The 15,628-nt window shown below is 36.1% G+C and overlaps 1 protein-coding gene across 5 annotated transcripts in view; it reads right to left on the minus strand.

Moving 5' to 3' along the window:
- Positions 1-810: 810 nt before the first annotated feature.
- Positions 811-15,628, minus strand: part of LOC134211652 (serine protease inhibitor 42Dd-like) — a 56,944-nt gene continuing 42,126 nt past the window's right edge. Inside the window, exons 2-6 of one of the 5 annotated variants that reach the window (XM_062688747.1) lie at positions 13,084-13,127; positions 12,603-12,798; positions 6,850-7,641; positions 6,647-6,788; positions 811-967 (exon numbers count right to left, since the gene is read on the minus strand). In XM_062688747.1, the coding sequence (XP_062544731.1) occupies positions 837-967; positions 6,647-6,788; positions 6,850-7,641; positions 12,603-12,798; positions 13,084-13,127 (1,305 nt within the window). In that variant the 3' untranslated portion in view covers positions 811-836. The other 4 variants (XM_062688748.1, XM_062688749.1, XM_062688750.1 and 1 more) reach the window with 4 other exon arrangements.

Raw genomic sequence — 15,628 nt, forward strand, 5'->3', positions numbered from 1 at the left:
TTTTCACTAAAAAGACATACGCCAATACCATATTCTAACCTGTCTTGGATGTGCATATGCACAGCACATAATTTCGATATGGACAGATAGATATATTTGCGAAAAAGAATCCACGTGTACCGGATTGGGCAAATCAAGCATCCGAAAAATGTATTCAATTTGCAGAAAAGAGCTAACCGTGGTTGTGGTTGGTACTCGAATTCTGACAGCTTTTCCACAAACGTGATCTTTAATCGGTCTTGTTGTGTAGGAGTTATCACGCCTATCTGGAGGGTATGAGATTGTGGGTCCGAGACACGTGGATTCTTTTTCGTAAATGTAGTATTATTTTATCCATTTCGGAGACTTGTGCTGTGCAGATGGACAGCCAAGATAGGTATTCAACAAAAAAAGTTTGTTCAAAAGGAGGACGAAAAGACACTGTATGAACAAGGATGCCATTTTTTTACAAGAGAGAATGCATTTACGCACGACCCAGCACATGAAGCCAACGATCTTGACACCAGGAGGGAACTTTAGTTTCAGGATCCGTCGTACATAAGGTTCCATAATACCGGGCCCAGTATTGAACCGTGCGGAACTTCTGCGGTAATAGGAACGCTTCTCTAACCGGCATCAGTTTCGTATAATAGTACACGATTCTGGAAATAGCTTTCCAAAATCCGGTACAAGGTAGGATACCATCTGGTAAGTCTACCATCAAATCAAAAAAAAAAAGATCGATGATGAATGAAATTGACCAAGTTCAGCATGAATGATGATGAATAATGATAAGTAATGTCATCATTGAATGTAATAAAAAATGTTAAACAAGTCGCAAATCCTCTTTAATTGCATCAGTTCAGATTCTGCATGCGACCATTGAAATAGACGAGTTTTTCTTTTTTGTTGATTAGTGCAAAATAGAATGGATGGTCGACGATGAACTCCACTGGTATGATCAGACACATGGCCATCATTATCATGCCTGAAATATACGATTGTTAGATACATTTAGGAATTTGAAGAATGAGTCCGATGGATGGTTTATGTCAATGATTGAGATTTGGGGGAAGTCAGTACAGAGACAACAACAAGGGACATCATAGCGATGCAATAAGGGAAATCAATCGATTCAACTTTTTACCGGTTCATGAAAATAAAATATCTTGGGATTGGAAAGGAAATGCCTCATTATTATGAAATCAATCAGCAAAACACCCTTAGAGCTGCACACGCGTGTTGTAACAAAAAAAAATGATAATGAAAGCTTATAATAAAAATTTAATCAGGAAAATAATTGAAAAATACATTCGTTTAATTTAGCTAAACGAAAACTTTATATTTCTTGGTGTTTGGCATGTATGTCAAATATGGAGGACAATTTCCTCACGTTCACGTCTGTTTGCGTGTTTTGAAGTCAATATCTGAGAATACTCAGACTGTCAACTTAAAGGACGCGAACTGACTTTGGAGGAAGATACTAATTGTAAAAATAAAACTACAAAGTAGGAGAGAACTGTTCTGATAAGTATGATGTACCTAAAGGGTTAAAATAAAGTTAGAAGAAAACACTAATTCAAAATCTATTAATATTATAATTCCTTTGCTTTTCAAAAAGAGTTAATCTATATATATAAAAATCAATCTATGTATGTATGTTCGCTAACTACTTCTGAACCACTTGGCCGAATTCAACCAAATTTGGTACACACGTTCTCTATCCTCAGGGAAGTTGACAAAGGTGGGAGGGTCATTTAGAAAAGGGGAGGGTTTTGTTTAGAAAACGAACAATTATGTGTAACTTGCATCTCCTAGGACCGATTTCAACCAAATTTTGTACACATATTCAATATAAGGAAACAATCATATGAGAGTGTAATCTTTGAAAGGGGAGGGGTCTGGAGGGAGGGTATTGTTCAGAAAACGGGTAATTCAGAGTAAATTCTGAACCCCTGCACCGATTTCAACCAAATTTGATACACACATTCTCTACCCTAAAGAAAAGATAACAAAGCGGGTGGGGCGGTCATTGTAAAAAAGGGAGGGTATGGGGGAGGGTTGTCTTTATAAAACGAGCAATTCAGTGTAGCTCCCAACCCCAGTACCCATATCAACCAAATTTTGTACACATATTCACTAAGAGTAGTCGATCATATGGAAGTGTAATTTGGGAAAGAGGGAGGGGTCTGAGGGGAGGGGTATTGTTCAGAAAACAAGCAATTCAGTGTATATTTTGAACCCCTGGACCGATTTCATCCAAATTTGGTACACACATTCTCTATCCTAAGAAGAAAATAACAAAGGATGATCATTGGGAAAAAGGGAGGGTAAGGGGGAAGGGTTGTATTTAGAAAAAGAGCAATTCAGTGTAACACCTAACTCCCAGGACCGATTTCAACCAAATTTGGTGTACACATTTTCTATCCCAAGGAGAAGATAACAAAGGAGGTGGGAGGGTCATTGGGGAAAAATGGAAGTTATGGGGGAAGGGGTTGTCTTTAAAAAATGAGCAATTCAGTGTAACTCCCAGGATAAATTACAATCAGATTTGGTACACTTATTCTCTATTTTTGGAAGATGTTTATTGAAAAGGTAGAAGGGCCAAACAAATATATAAAAATAGATTGATACAAAGGAACAATTCTATGAGCGGTAGATCTACCTCTGTGGGTTTTGTGCTACAGCATTGGACATTTTAATTGAATAATTTACTTTTCAGTCCCTAGCAAAGCCGGATACATATAGCTATTAGCTATCTATATATCTCGGATACTTATTCAGTGATGTGACGTATGTGATTTTGTAAACAAAAATTTAAACGTTGATTTCTGCAATCTGATAGCACTCCCCACGCAAACCATCGCCACATACAGGTAGGGGAGGTTTCGGCTACATGTTCGTTGTGTTGGTTTGCGTAGGAGTGCCATCATATTTGACAAATCGACGTATGCATCTTTGTTTACAAAATCACATACGTCCTTTTGAATAAGTACCCGAGATATATAAAACTCAATGTTTGTATGTTTGTGTGTATGCTCCAGCCTAACTTCTGAACCCATTATTGTATTGTTTAGTTATCGATCAATTTAACCATTTATCGAAATTATGGTTTGCCCAGTGACAAGCAATGATTAATGTGTTTCCTTCTGGATGGTGAATGTGATCCCTTCTTTAAAAATAGACGTTTGCCCGGAATAAGGCATCGGTGGATGTTTTTCCTTCTTTAGAAATAAACGTTTGCCCGGAATATGGCGAATATGGGTTTGCTCCCTTCTTCAAAATCAGTCAATGTTTTCAAATGAAATCTGCCTTCTTCTGATCAAATGATGAAGTATCGATAAGAAAACGCAATTATCCTGTTGACCAATTGGTTTATTCATTTTCCGATTGTGAAAAAAAACTGCGAATCAAACTGGCAATTCCGAGCAAGGCCGGGTACATAAAGCTAGTATAAATATATCCTTAAGCTATACTGCCACTAACCGCAAGTCAAGCACATCTATATATGGAGGCCCATATACAGATGTGCTCGACTTGCGGTTAGCGGCAGTAGGGAGCGGAATCATTTGGGCAGCACCCCCTATTCCCGCCCGCAACGTTAATAACTCGACCGCGTTCCAACCAAATGGCTTGATTGTTTGTACACCACTAGATATCGACAGAAACTAACCATGTACTAAAAAACAAGTAATTCGGTTGTAATGCGCTCGAGTAATGAACGTTGCTGACGGGAATAGGGGGTGCTGCCCAAATGGTTCTCTACCCTATATTGCGCGATGGAAAATGTAAAAAACTGAAACCTGTTGAAAAATGTTTCAGAAATTAATGGATATTTCAAAAATCTCACTATATGGCTGCGGATATTTTAGGTGTCCCGTGTGTCAAATTCACGCTTTAAAGTTCCATTAAGATGGCCTTCCCTTTCTACGATTTTCTTCAGTTCTTCACCTTATATATCTATTAGAGGAAAATCAGCAATGAAAATCGATTTTGTTCAACTACCCTCGGGATAATCCATTTCGTTGATTTGAATAAAACTGATTGAGCACAAGCCGTTTCCAGTTTATATGGGAATTAGTATGGAGAAAATAAATTTGCAAGTGACACAGTTGAAACATAAACAAAGATATCTATATACATAAAAATTAATTTCTGTCTGCCTGACCCTTTTAGACTCGGAAAATATTGGACCGATCGGCGTGAAAATTTATAAGCATGGGGTTATTGGGGCCGATGAAGGTTCTTATGGTGGATTGATTTCCGGAAAGGAGACTCCTATACAAATGAAAGATACATGTTCGCGGCGAACTAGTTTCGGATAAGAAGCCACCATAAGTCAAATAAAAATCGAATTTAAAAAAAGATAATTTTCTACAAAACTTGAGAACAAATCAAGCAAATGTAACTAAATTGGCATGTGGAGATTGTTGAAGTGCATGAAAAAGTTTTCTTTTTCTGGGTAGCAAAGATCCTAATGGTTCATTGAATGCTTAAGACGAAGTCTAGCACTTGAGTTGGTTGAATGGGCCGTGTTATTGAATAATTGATAAATTCAATCAAGAGTAGATCATTTTTAGATAAACAAATTTATTAGTTTTTACAACAACGTATAACAAAAAGTATTAATTTGCAATTAAAGCAGTTTAAGGTTTGATTGCGAAGTGTTTATGATCCATGTTGTAAATTCGAGTTTAAACTTGAACAACGTCGCTGTAAGGCACTTGAATGTTTAATCAGACTTCGGCCATCCGTCCGATGAAATACACCTGTTCATTCTGCTTCAATATGTACAGGAAGGGGTGATCCACGGTGAAGTACGGATGAAGAATCATGCATCTCGCCATCATAATCATACCTAGGAATTGGAACGTGATTACAGTCGAAAAGTGACGCATGTTTAAAATAGATGTGGATTAATGTGTAGATAAGTATGTATCGCAGGCTAGCCGACTACATGCACGAACATCCGATTGATAATATTGATACGGAATCACAACGATAAGATAGCAACGATTTGAAAGCTTTTAAAGGACTGACATTGTCTTATCTTGAATGCTTCATCTGGTTTATTTTGTGAATGTAATTTGTCATAGTTTTTTTTCATATCAAATGCAACGGAATTATGCCGGGAAATCTCATGACACGGGGTGTGCAGGTTTTAATTCGTTAACGTGTAATGTAACAGCCATCTAAAAAGATAGTCTTATCGAAATTAAACTGCATTGAAGCTTATTATGACATTTTCTGAATCAATAAAATGGTAAAGAAATATAAAACAACAGGGTCTGTAGACAAAGAGAGGTTGACGGTTCGAAGCTTTGATAATGATATCTGGTAATCTCTGTTGTTAACACTAACTTGAATTTATTCGACAAAACCAATATAAATCATGTTGCAAACTGCAGTTCATTTGCAATCATTTTGAGATTAAGATACAAATACTCAGATATTCATTCAAAATTTGTTTTGGTCGAAATTGAGATTTCAGTTGAGTTGGCGCAATGTTTAATTCCATTGCTTTTTTTTAAGTTGATTTTTTACAAGATGTCTTCGTATCTATTTTAGCTGTTGTATCCATATATTAATCTTTACAAAAATAATGTACTGACTTTTTTCCAAGTCTGTTTCTACATGACAAATATAGTCGAAAAAGTGGCAGTTCGCGTATCTTATGGCAAAGCTTATTTTCTAAAGCCTGAGCGCAAGAAATACGTTGAAAATAAGGCCTGTCCACATCCATCCTTCAACCCGTTTTTGTAAAATTTTGCACATCACTGAGACGATCCATCTACATGGCAGCTAAATATCTTCGCTTAATGTGCCGGTTGCTGTTTTAGCTCTAGTCTAAATTGATGAAATAATGACAAATCAATTCAATATTATCAAAATGTCCAAAATTTAACGGGGACTGGATTTAATATTTACACTCTCAGGCAAATATTGTCACAAGAAACAATCTGGGAGCAGATGTTATATTATGTATTATCAATCAAGGTAATTTAAGAATATTTGATTTGGAATGATTTTACGAATTTACCCATTCTACTGTTATATTGTAACCCTCTACAGATCAATTGATTTCAGTCGTGGAATGTCGAAATTAAATAAAGATGAATTATTTTGTTCTGATAGACATGAGATGTATTTTCAAAATTTCGTTTTAAAGCTCCTCATGGCGCAACTCTGGCCTTTTACCCATGTCAGAGTATCTTCCCATAAACAATTGTTGCTTATCCTTCATCAGCACAAATAGGTAAGGGTGATCCGCGTTGAACACCGTTGGTTGTAGTGAAACTATGCATCTTTTCATTCGAACAATTGCCCCTACAAACGACGAAACATTCAGGATTCCATAACCAAGCCAAGCACTTTTAAGGCGAAACGGAACTACATACATGCAACATGTCAGTCATAATAATTGGCAGTTTAGTGTTCCGTTTTTATAAGATTTTCAACTGAATTTTGACTGAAAGCGGAGCACTTGCAGCTCATAAGCTCAAAAAGAACATGTATACACAATTTGCAGTCCTATTTCACCTTGAAAGTAACATAATTTAAACGAGAGTGGCACAACACAAACAACATTGAGACTTATGAATGTTTTGGATTAGATGAAATTCATCCCAGTGAATACCACATGAATATCGTTTGCAAGTGATCTTACCCGTAGCAGCCGCCGCCTCCGCTCCTTCCTCGTTGACCTCGATGAATGCTTTATGCACAACCTTGGACACCTTCAGTGGCTCATTCTGTTCCAGCAATTCGCTGAAGTCGGCATGGTCACCGAACATGGTTCCCATTCCAAGCTATAAGAAAACACATCATCAAATTGCATGCATTAGAAAAAAGTTTTGTTAGAAAAATAACCTTCTCCAGCGTTTCCTTGAGATCCAAAGTAAATTCAATTTTGAACTTCGGTAAAAATACTTCTACTTCTTGGCTGTACATCTTGGTGAGCAGGTCAGGAATATCGATGTTCTGCAGATTTTCCTCTAGTTTAGAGAGCCCATTGCGTTCGTTCGGGAGCAGAATAAGCATGCTCACGTCGCTATCGCTGTAGGTAAGTTCTAGTGCAGCAAAGCCAAGTTCTTCGAAAACTCCATGCTTGAAGTGTTTCTTGGTGTTCATCATGGGTACGTCAACAGACGCGGTCTCGCTTGTCCAGAAAGGCATCGGTCTGGTGTTTTCTGGGTTAAACTGGTGAGTCCATGTGCCCTTGAAATGAATGGCATTGACCAGTACCAATCGTGTCATATCATCCAACGAATCTTCCGAGATCAAATCCTTGATCTTGTTGTTTGTTTTTTGCTCCACCCAGGTGTTTATCTTCTTGGCTGCTACAGCGTTGTCCTGGAAGTTGATCAACTCGGCCTCCGAACGGAAGCCTTTTTGTGCGAGGTCTTGGAACTTTTGCTTAACCGAATACTTCTCCATGATGTACATTTTATTGGCAATTTTAAGGCTTTTGTTACCATCTAGGCTGCTCAGAACATTGCCATAGTTGTCTGATACTAGAGTCTTTTGCTCTGGGTCGTATTTCAGGGTACGGAGCATTTCTTCAGCGGTGGACCCACTGGCTCCCATGGCAGCCAGTGACAAGCAACTGCTGATGGAGAATGGCGAAATGACGACATTTTTCTTTTCGGTAGAAATTATTTGCTGTTGAGGGAAGATAAATGGTATAAGCTAGCGAAGGTAATCTGGGTTTCCAATGAAGCTAAAGCAAATTGAATCTTTGTAAAATATAAAATTGGTTTTGTGAAATGAATTGATATTTGTTTGAGGTTGGATAGTATAGTTAGAGCATTACTCTTCGGCAATTATCATCGTGTATGGTTCGCATTTGGGGAAAGCAAAAAATTGGGGCCTTCCTAAGCCGTATAAGTTGCGTGGCTACAAAGCAAGACCATGCCGGCCTGGTTTAGGAAAATTTCGGGTTAGGAATCGTTTCGAATTTCATTGGCATAAAAGTATCGTCGTATTAGCCTCATGATATAGGAATGCAAAAATGGTAACTTGTCTTAGAAACCACGCAGTTTAATAACTCTGGAAGTGCTGAATGAACACTAAACCGCGAGGCGTTCATGTCCCAGTGAACGATGAAATGGAAATAAGAAGAAGATGAAATAGCAGATAATCAATTTTGTTTAATCAAGTTTGTTTATGTTCAGAGCATTTTTATTTATAATGACCAAAGTATGGTTTTTACCTTTACTTTTCCAATACCGTCAGAAACGTACCACATGTTATAACTTTCGGTGAGTTCTTATGGTTACACATTTCTGATGACTTTGAATGATTTATTTTTACAATCTAACAATTTATTAATAATTATGGTTTGTAGAAAAAGTATGTGACGCAATTCTATGAACTGTTTGAAAAAAAAAAAACTCGTTGAAATTGAACAAGTGTACCGTCAAATTGGGCAACTTGCAACACTTTGACTTAATCCCATTTAGATGCTCTTTTCAAGGATGTTATTTTTTAAACCCTGATAGTCAAACATTAGTATGTGATAGCAAATTTTGATATTCTGATCAGCATATGATTCCGGGCACTGGCAGCAGGGACTATGCCCAAGGGCTTGACAATCCCTCTAGGCTAAGAGCCATATACCCTACTAAGAAATAGCTATACTGCCCCTATTCGCATAAGCATCCCATGTCAGTTTTCTTCAACTTGAGTGATTTTTTCAAACTCGTTTTACATAGAGAAATCAGAAAAAAATAAAAAAATTGATAATACCTGCAATCTTTCTAAAAATTTGGTATAATATTCTATATCTGTATACATTACTAGAACAATTCAATAAACCATATTTATATTTATTTTTGTGCAAAAGTATATCAATACCTGAAATGTGACTGTTATGCGAATAAATAGCAAAATGGGACAACACAACTGGGTTTTGATTTTCAAATTTCTAGAACAACGCTAATTATTTTATCAGTTTTTCCTAAAGATGAGGACATTTTATGTTCATTTCTGGAAGAAAAACAAAATCGACATGGGACTCTTATGCGAAGCGCGACAGTATATCGGGACCGTTTTTTACCTACGTTTGCTTTCGTCGAACATGGTGCCGTGTTGGATGATCTTTGTGCCACCCCCAAATTAGCTGACATTTTTCCAGAACTCTTAAATCATCAAAAAGAAACTGATAGTCATATGGGAGTTTGACTGATTTTTTTTTAGAAATTTAAAATGACACCCTAATGGGCAGTTTCGAGCTTAATGTTCCTTCCTATTTGTAAAAAAAACATCTTATATAAACTTGTCCTAATGAACATTCACAATTAATTGTTTCTGAACAAATCTATAACTCTTTCAAAATGATAGTTCTCAGCAGTCTTGTTTCTTCTTCTTCAATGGCTTCACAGTCCAACTGGAATTTGGCCTGCTTACCAACTTAGTGTTCTATTAGCATTCCCACAGTTATTAATTTAAAGCTTTTCTATGTCCGCCATTGCATGAGTATGTGTTTGGCAAGTACAATGGATACACTAAAATGTCTTGCATCGGAATTTGGTTCTGTTTTTTTGCAACCAATCACAAAATTTCTGTTGTTTTTAGGACATGTCATCGTTATGAAAATGGCCATGATTCCGGAGATGTTGATAGGAGTACTGGAGTAACTCCCAAGCGTGGACGTAAAAAGTGATGTAAGCTTTCGGGGTTTTTCGAGCGTACAACACTCAGTTGGAAGCTAGAAAATGGTGTGAATCACGAGGTGTATAAAATGTACAAAGAAAATATTATTAATCTTATATACGACAATCTTCAGTGAACTACGTCAGAAGAAATGATTCCGAAAACAATATTCAACAGCCAGCTCTCACGAATGCCACGAAGACGCTAACTGCATGCAATAGAATCAGCACTGATGACCCTTAACGTGCGGAGAAATGGCGATTAACCGAGACGACGGATGACGAGACCGACAATTGTGGAACTTTACAAAGTACCTAGCACAGAAAGGTTTGTAATTTATACTTTAATTAAACTTAATTTAATTTTGTCACTATCAAAGACAGGGTAATGATTATTTTTCATCAACCTTAGCATTTAAATCAACATAGTGATTTAAATTTGTACTACTCAAGCAAACAAGTAAACAAATTTTAAATAATTGTTTACTTGTTTCTTCGATTTTATTTCATAATCGAAAAGAGAACAGATAGTTTAAATTTTACTATAATCAATTCAGATACATATATGTAGAATGAATCGCAGTGCCGCTCCTTACGCAATAAAAGTGACCATATTGTGCATTCCAATCGGTGTAGCATTTCGCTTTGAATGCTGGTAATGAGTGCGGCTCAGCGAACCTATCTTTGTTAGTTCAAACATGCTAATGAAGCTAATACAACTTGCTGATCCAAAATTGGTGTTAAAATCTTGAAATATGTGATTCGCTAATAATAAATTATTGACTGATTCATAATAGTGTATGGAGTGAAAAGATTCAAAAGATGTTTTCGAAATATGCAATTTATTTCTACATAATGTAATTTTGTTAATATTTACAGTCTGAGTCTAATGCATCTATATGTTCTGCCTTATTCGTACAGTAACGTACACCACAAACGAAATTTTGGTAAAAGATCCGACTGTGTACCATATTTTTCAAGTGATATCTGCTCGGACAGTGTCTGAGTTATTTAATATTTCAGATTTTTAAATAATTTAATTTAGATGAAGGAAGCACATATCAGACTAAAGAGCGAAGCTACGTGGATCGATCAACACGTCGAAGACGAAGAAGTTCTCTCTTATTATATAAATCCAATGCATATATTATGCTGCTTCATCCTCATAAGTATTAAAGTTTATTTTAAAAAATTTGCGATTATGATTGCTTTGATAGCATGGGTATTTGCATTGCGAATAAATTTTTCTTACCTATCTATATTAGGACAGTGAACCTAAGGATTTTCGGCTTTTTTCCCCTTACATTTCTTCTCACACATGATTTTTTTTAAAACTTATTATTAGTACCTAAAAAAGCTCAAAAATATATCAACCAGCTGAGGGTATTAAACACATACATGTTGAACAGTGAAAACGGACACAGAACATTGTCATTTTTTTTAAATGCGGATGTAATCAACATTATTGAGATTTTCTATAATTCTGAGATGGCATCAGCTAGCTATGATTCACAAGGAAAAAATAACCATAAAATGGTTAGTTAGAGATTAAAGCAGTATTTGCTTAGCCATGGCATATCAATGTGGGCTTCTTCTTCTTATTGGCATTACATCCCCAATCTGGGACAGAGCCGCCTAGTAGCTTAATGTTCATTAAGCACTTCCACAGTTATTAACTGCGAGGTTTCTAAGCCAAGTTACCATTTTCGTATATCGTGAGGCTAACTCGATGATCCTTTTATGCCCAATTTCTAACTCGAAAATTGCCTAGACCGGCACCGGGAATCGAACCCAGCCACCCTCAGCATGATCTTGCTTTGTAGCCGCGCATCTTACCGGACGGCTAAGGAGGGCCTCAATGTGGGCTATTTTGTATATAAATCGTATCATATACACTGTTATATGTACGTGGGCATATCTTGTTTTATGTACGCCTATTCGATTTGCATTTAACGGTTTACCGTTTATTGCTATTGAAAACACTCCACTGCCTCCTTCAAAAGCTTGTTGAAATATATTGGCATGAAAGTGGCAGCGAATATAAATGAATGCAAAGAAATTATATATGCCTCTGTTATCGCTTTTTTAATATACAAGAATGTTACTGAGGCAAAAGTTGACTATCATTCTTTGCTTTCCAATTACACTGTTTTTCCTCAGATTCTAACAGCATAGAGTGCTGCCATAAACCATGCCGACTTATTTTTGGATATCTCACTTTCCTTCTTAGCAACGTGTAGCTAATGAGTATCGTCTTGCTGCATTGCCACCAATATTCAAATTTCTTCGGTCGATTAAATCTATTTCACGAGTAGGGTGAGACGAGAACTGTTTTTAAGGTGTATCATTCCATGTACAGGAATGGCGCAGATCACTTCTATCCTATTTGTAAACATTCACGTCCAGGTTTAATTTACTGGTTTATTTTTGGTAGAGTTACAGGCAGTTCGTATACGATTTAATATACAAAGAAAGTTTACTATATATCAATGGGTTTCAAGTTTCTGAATCAAAATAAACTTATCATATTTGTTAAACACGATTTTATAACATTTTAAAGTTAATTCAAGTGCGAAGTTAGTTCTTCACGTTATTTGAAACAACCAGTTTTACTACAATTATTAGTATTTACATGAAACAATAACAAATAACATGTTTTCATTCTACATAGTTGAAAATGGGTTGGAAGAAATACTTTTGATCGACAATCGTTGATTCATCTTTCAACTATTTTAATATTAATTTATCATCATAGTTAAAAAATAGTATACATTGTGTATGTGATAAATGGATCAAATTAACCTGTCACGTGTATTTTTAGTTTTCTAACGTCTGGGACGGGGATTTCATATCAATAACTGATAACCAACGGGTGGTGAAACATCAAATATCAGATGTAGCTATGACTCATCAACCAAAACTCTAACGCAGAAGAAAATATTTCTCGGAAACGCAATATTGTCCACCTACCTTGTACAACTCCAAAGCGAAGTCATTTGTTTTGCGTACGAACTGGGCGTCAACGGTTGGGGCCATTTTTGGAGAATACTGTGCTTCGTTATCGACGGTTTGACTGAATACTGAGAGGGGGCAGGTGGATAGAACAACAATCGCTAGCCGGATCGCACTGACTAATGGTGGCACTGCAAATGAATCGACAACAGAACTAACACTGAATGTGGAATACAATTTTGCTTTTAAACAAACGTACTGCTCTACGCTTGGCTAAATACTATCACATCGCTGAACTAGGCACTAATGCCGGTGAGCAATGTTTGAATGTATTGAAATGACTAAAAGTGCAATCATACTTTTTTACATTTTTAGAAGCCGTGATGATATCATTGCTAAGTGGATTACCCGTGTATTTACAATCAGCTCTGGAATGCGCTGCATTGGAATAAACAAAGCCACACAGAATTAATTGATATTGGAAAAATATGGTACTTACTTGAATACTTCGATGATCAGAAGAACCGAAAAGCTTCGGTGCAGCTGTGAGTCAAAATAAGAATGAATCTATCTGTCAGTCGCTTTTAATTGGAAGTTTCATGCAACATATAAGTTCAATGTTGCAAGCAAGTTTACAACTACAACCCAGTAGCATAGGCTTCTTAGTCTACCTGTTAAAAGCTTCCTCAGTTTACAAATAAGTCAAATAATCAGGATTATAGAATAACCGTACCCTTAGTGGAGGTAGTGGGTTTTTAATGAGATTTTTTTTTATAATTATACACTTTTCGATGGTTTCAGTTGATGTATCGTGCTTGAAATATCCTGTTAAATGCAACTTACCCTAATGTTTCGCTTGAAAAACTTTTACTTGAAAACTTATTACAAACTAAAATAATGATTTTCCTAAAAAAAATTGACTTCCTCCGACCTATAGAGAAGCAATTGTACCAATAGTGGCTAGCTTTAAAAGAAATTAATGAAAAGCACCACTATGGAAACCAAGTTTATTTTTTATCACCACTAAAGGAACAGTGTACCTATTAGTGATGCAAGCAATATTTGATGTTTGTTAAAGTTAAATAACTCCAATCTAATTTTATTTGCCAAATTTATTAGTTTATTTATTAGCAAAGATAATAATGCTATCAATTTCCATAATTATTGATTAAAAAAAAATATTTTATTTTACAGATCTACTACTATTTCCACTATTAGTACCGTTACTCTACTTGAAATAGTGTGCCTTGCAACAAAATGATAACTTTCGTAATCATATTCCAAGGCTCTCATGTCTCATGGATGTTTAAAATTTATCCGCAGTACAAATAGCACGTGCTGTCACAGCATTCATTGCCTTCATCCAACACGTGGCGACCAAATTTTCTAAAAATTTTGAAGTAGTTTCTTCTGGTATAATGTCCAGTGAACATTATTCGGCTTTACCTTCTCTCGTGCTATCTTGAAATCAGTAGTGATTCAGTTTCATTCCAAATTTTCGACCACTATTCTAGTTTGAATCTGGAGTAAAATAGAACAAACTCGCTGGTTTCCCCAGCAGTGTTACACTCATGTTTTTAAAATTTAAAATTTATTGAAATAATTATGTTGCGGCCAAGAAAGGCGCCGTAATTGCAAAGTGAATTGATCCGTAGATAAAATGACTTATTCATACAGCAAAACAATTGAAAAATATTTGAATCTTGTGATTTATTCGTGGTTCAAATCTGCAGAAAATAGAACTGAGTGTTATACATGTTGGGAATAGTCCCATCAAAATACCTTTTGTTAGCAGTATCTTTTTAACCAATTTTATTTGCTAATTATCTAATACATGCACTCATCTCTTAGACTAGGTGTTCCATGTTTTCTTAACACTATCTATCACCCTTATTTGCTATGTTACATTTTTAATTATTATTAATACATTTCAACTGGTTGAGTTGAACCATGTAGGAATTACAATGTATTCAACTGAAACTAAACTTAACCTAATTTATACTAAGGGCACAAGGAGCTAATCGTTGTAATAGAAGATTGCAACGCTTTTTTTTTTTTTTTTCTAAAATTGGAAATAATTTTTTTGGACATTTGTTGCAATGTCTCAGTATTAGAAATTTTATGAAGTTCATTGGTATTATACCATGAAGGCAACTTCAGAATCATTTTCAAAATTTTATTTTGAATTCTCTGAAGTGCCTTCTTTCTGGTATTGCAGCAACTAGTCCATATTGGCACAGCATACAACATGGCTGGTCTAAAAATTTGTTTGTAAATCCAAAACTTGTTATTTAGACAAAGCAGACACAACAGACACAACCAGAGTAAAAGTGGCGCCAAACAGAAAAGTGCACCAAAAAGTTTCTGCGAGCCGGGTCAATTCAAATTTTCCGCCCTACCTCACACAAGACAGGGCAAACGAATTGTGGTGACAAATAGGTCCTATGCTGAGGGCTAATGTGACAATAAAACGGATCATAGTTAACTCCTTGAAAAAGGCACAATACATGTGTCCGAAACGTCGGATGAAAACATAAAACCCCGTTTTTGATCCCAAAAGACTGAAAGCCAAAACCTCAAACGTCGCCATCTTAGTCGAATCAATTAAGATAAAGTTTTGATTGGCTTGAATGCCTTCAATGTGATTTTTAAAAGTTAATTAATGGTCTAGCAGAAGTCCTAAATATTTGGCTTCGCTAGACCAATTAATTGGAACCCCATTCATAGTGACAATATGTCTGCTAGAAGGTTTCAAATAAGAAGTTCTTGGCTTATGTGGGAAAATTATAAGCTGAGTTTTCGAAGCATTCGGGGAAATTTTCCATTTTTGCAAGTAAGTGGAGAAAATATCCAAACTTTTTGGCAATCTACTACAAATGACACAAAGGCTTCGCCCTTTGGCTTAGAGGCCCGTGTCATCTGCAAACAAAGATTTTAGACAGTATGCTGCCCCAGTATGATGCCTTGGGGAACACCAGCTCTTACAGGTAATCTATTAGATTTAGAATTCTGATAGTTTACCTGCAGCGAGCGATAAATGATAA

Source organism: Armigeres subalbatus, chromosome 2 (genome assembly GCF_024139115.2).
Source record: "Armigeres subalbatus isolate Guangzhou_Male chromosome 2, GZ_Asu_2, whole genome shotgun sequence".
NCBI lineage: Eukaryota > Metazoa > Arthropoda > Insecta > Diptera > Culicidae > Armigeres > Armigeres subalbatus.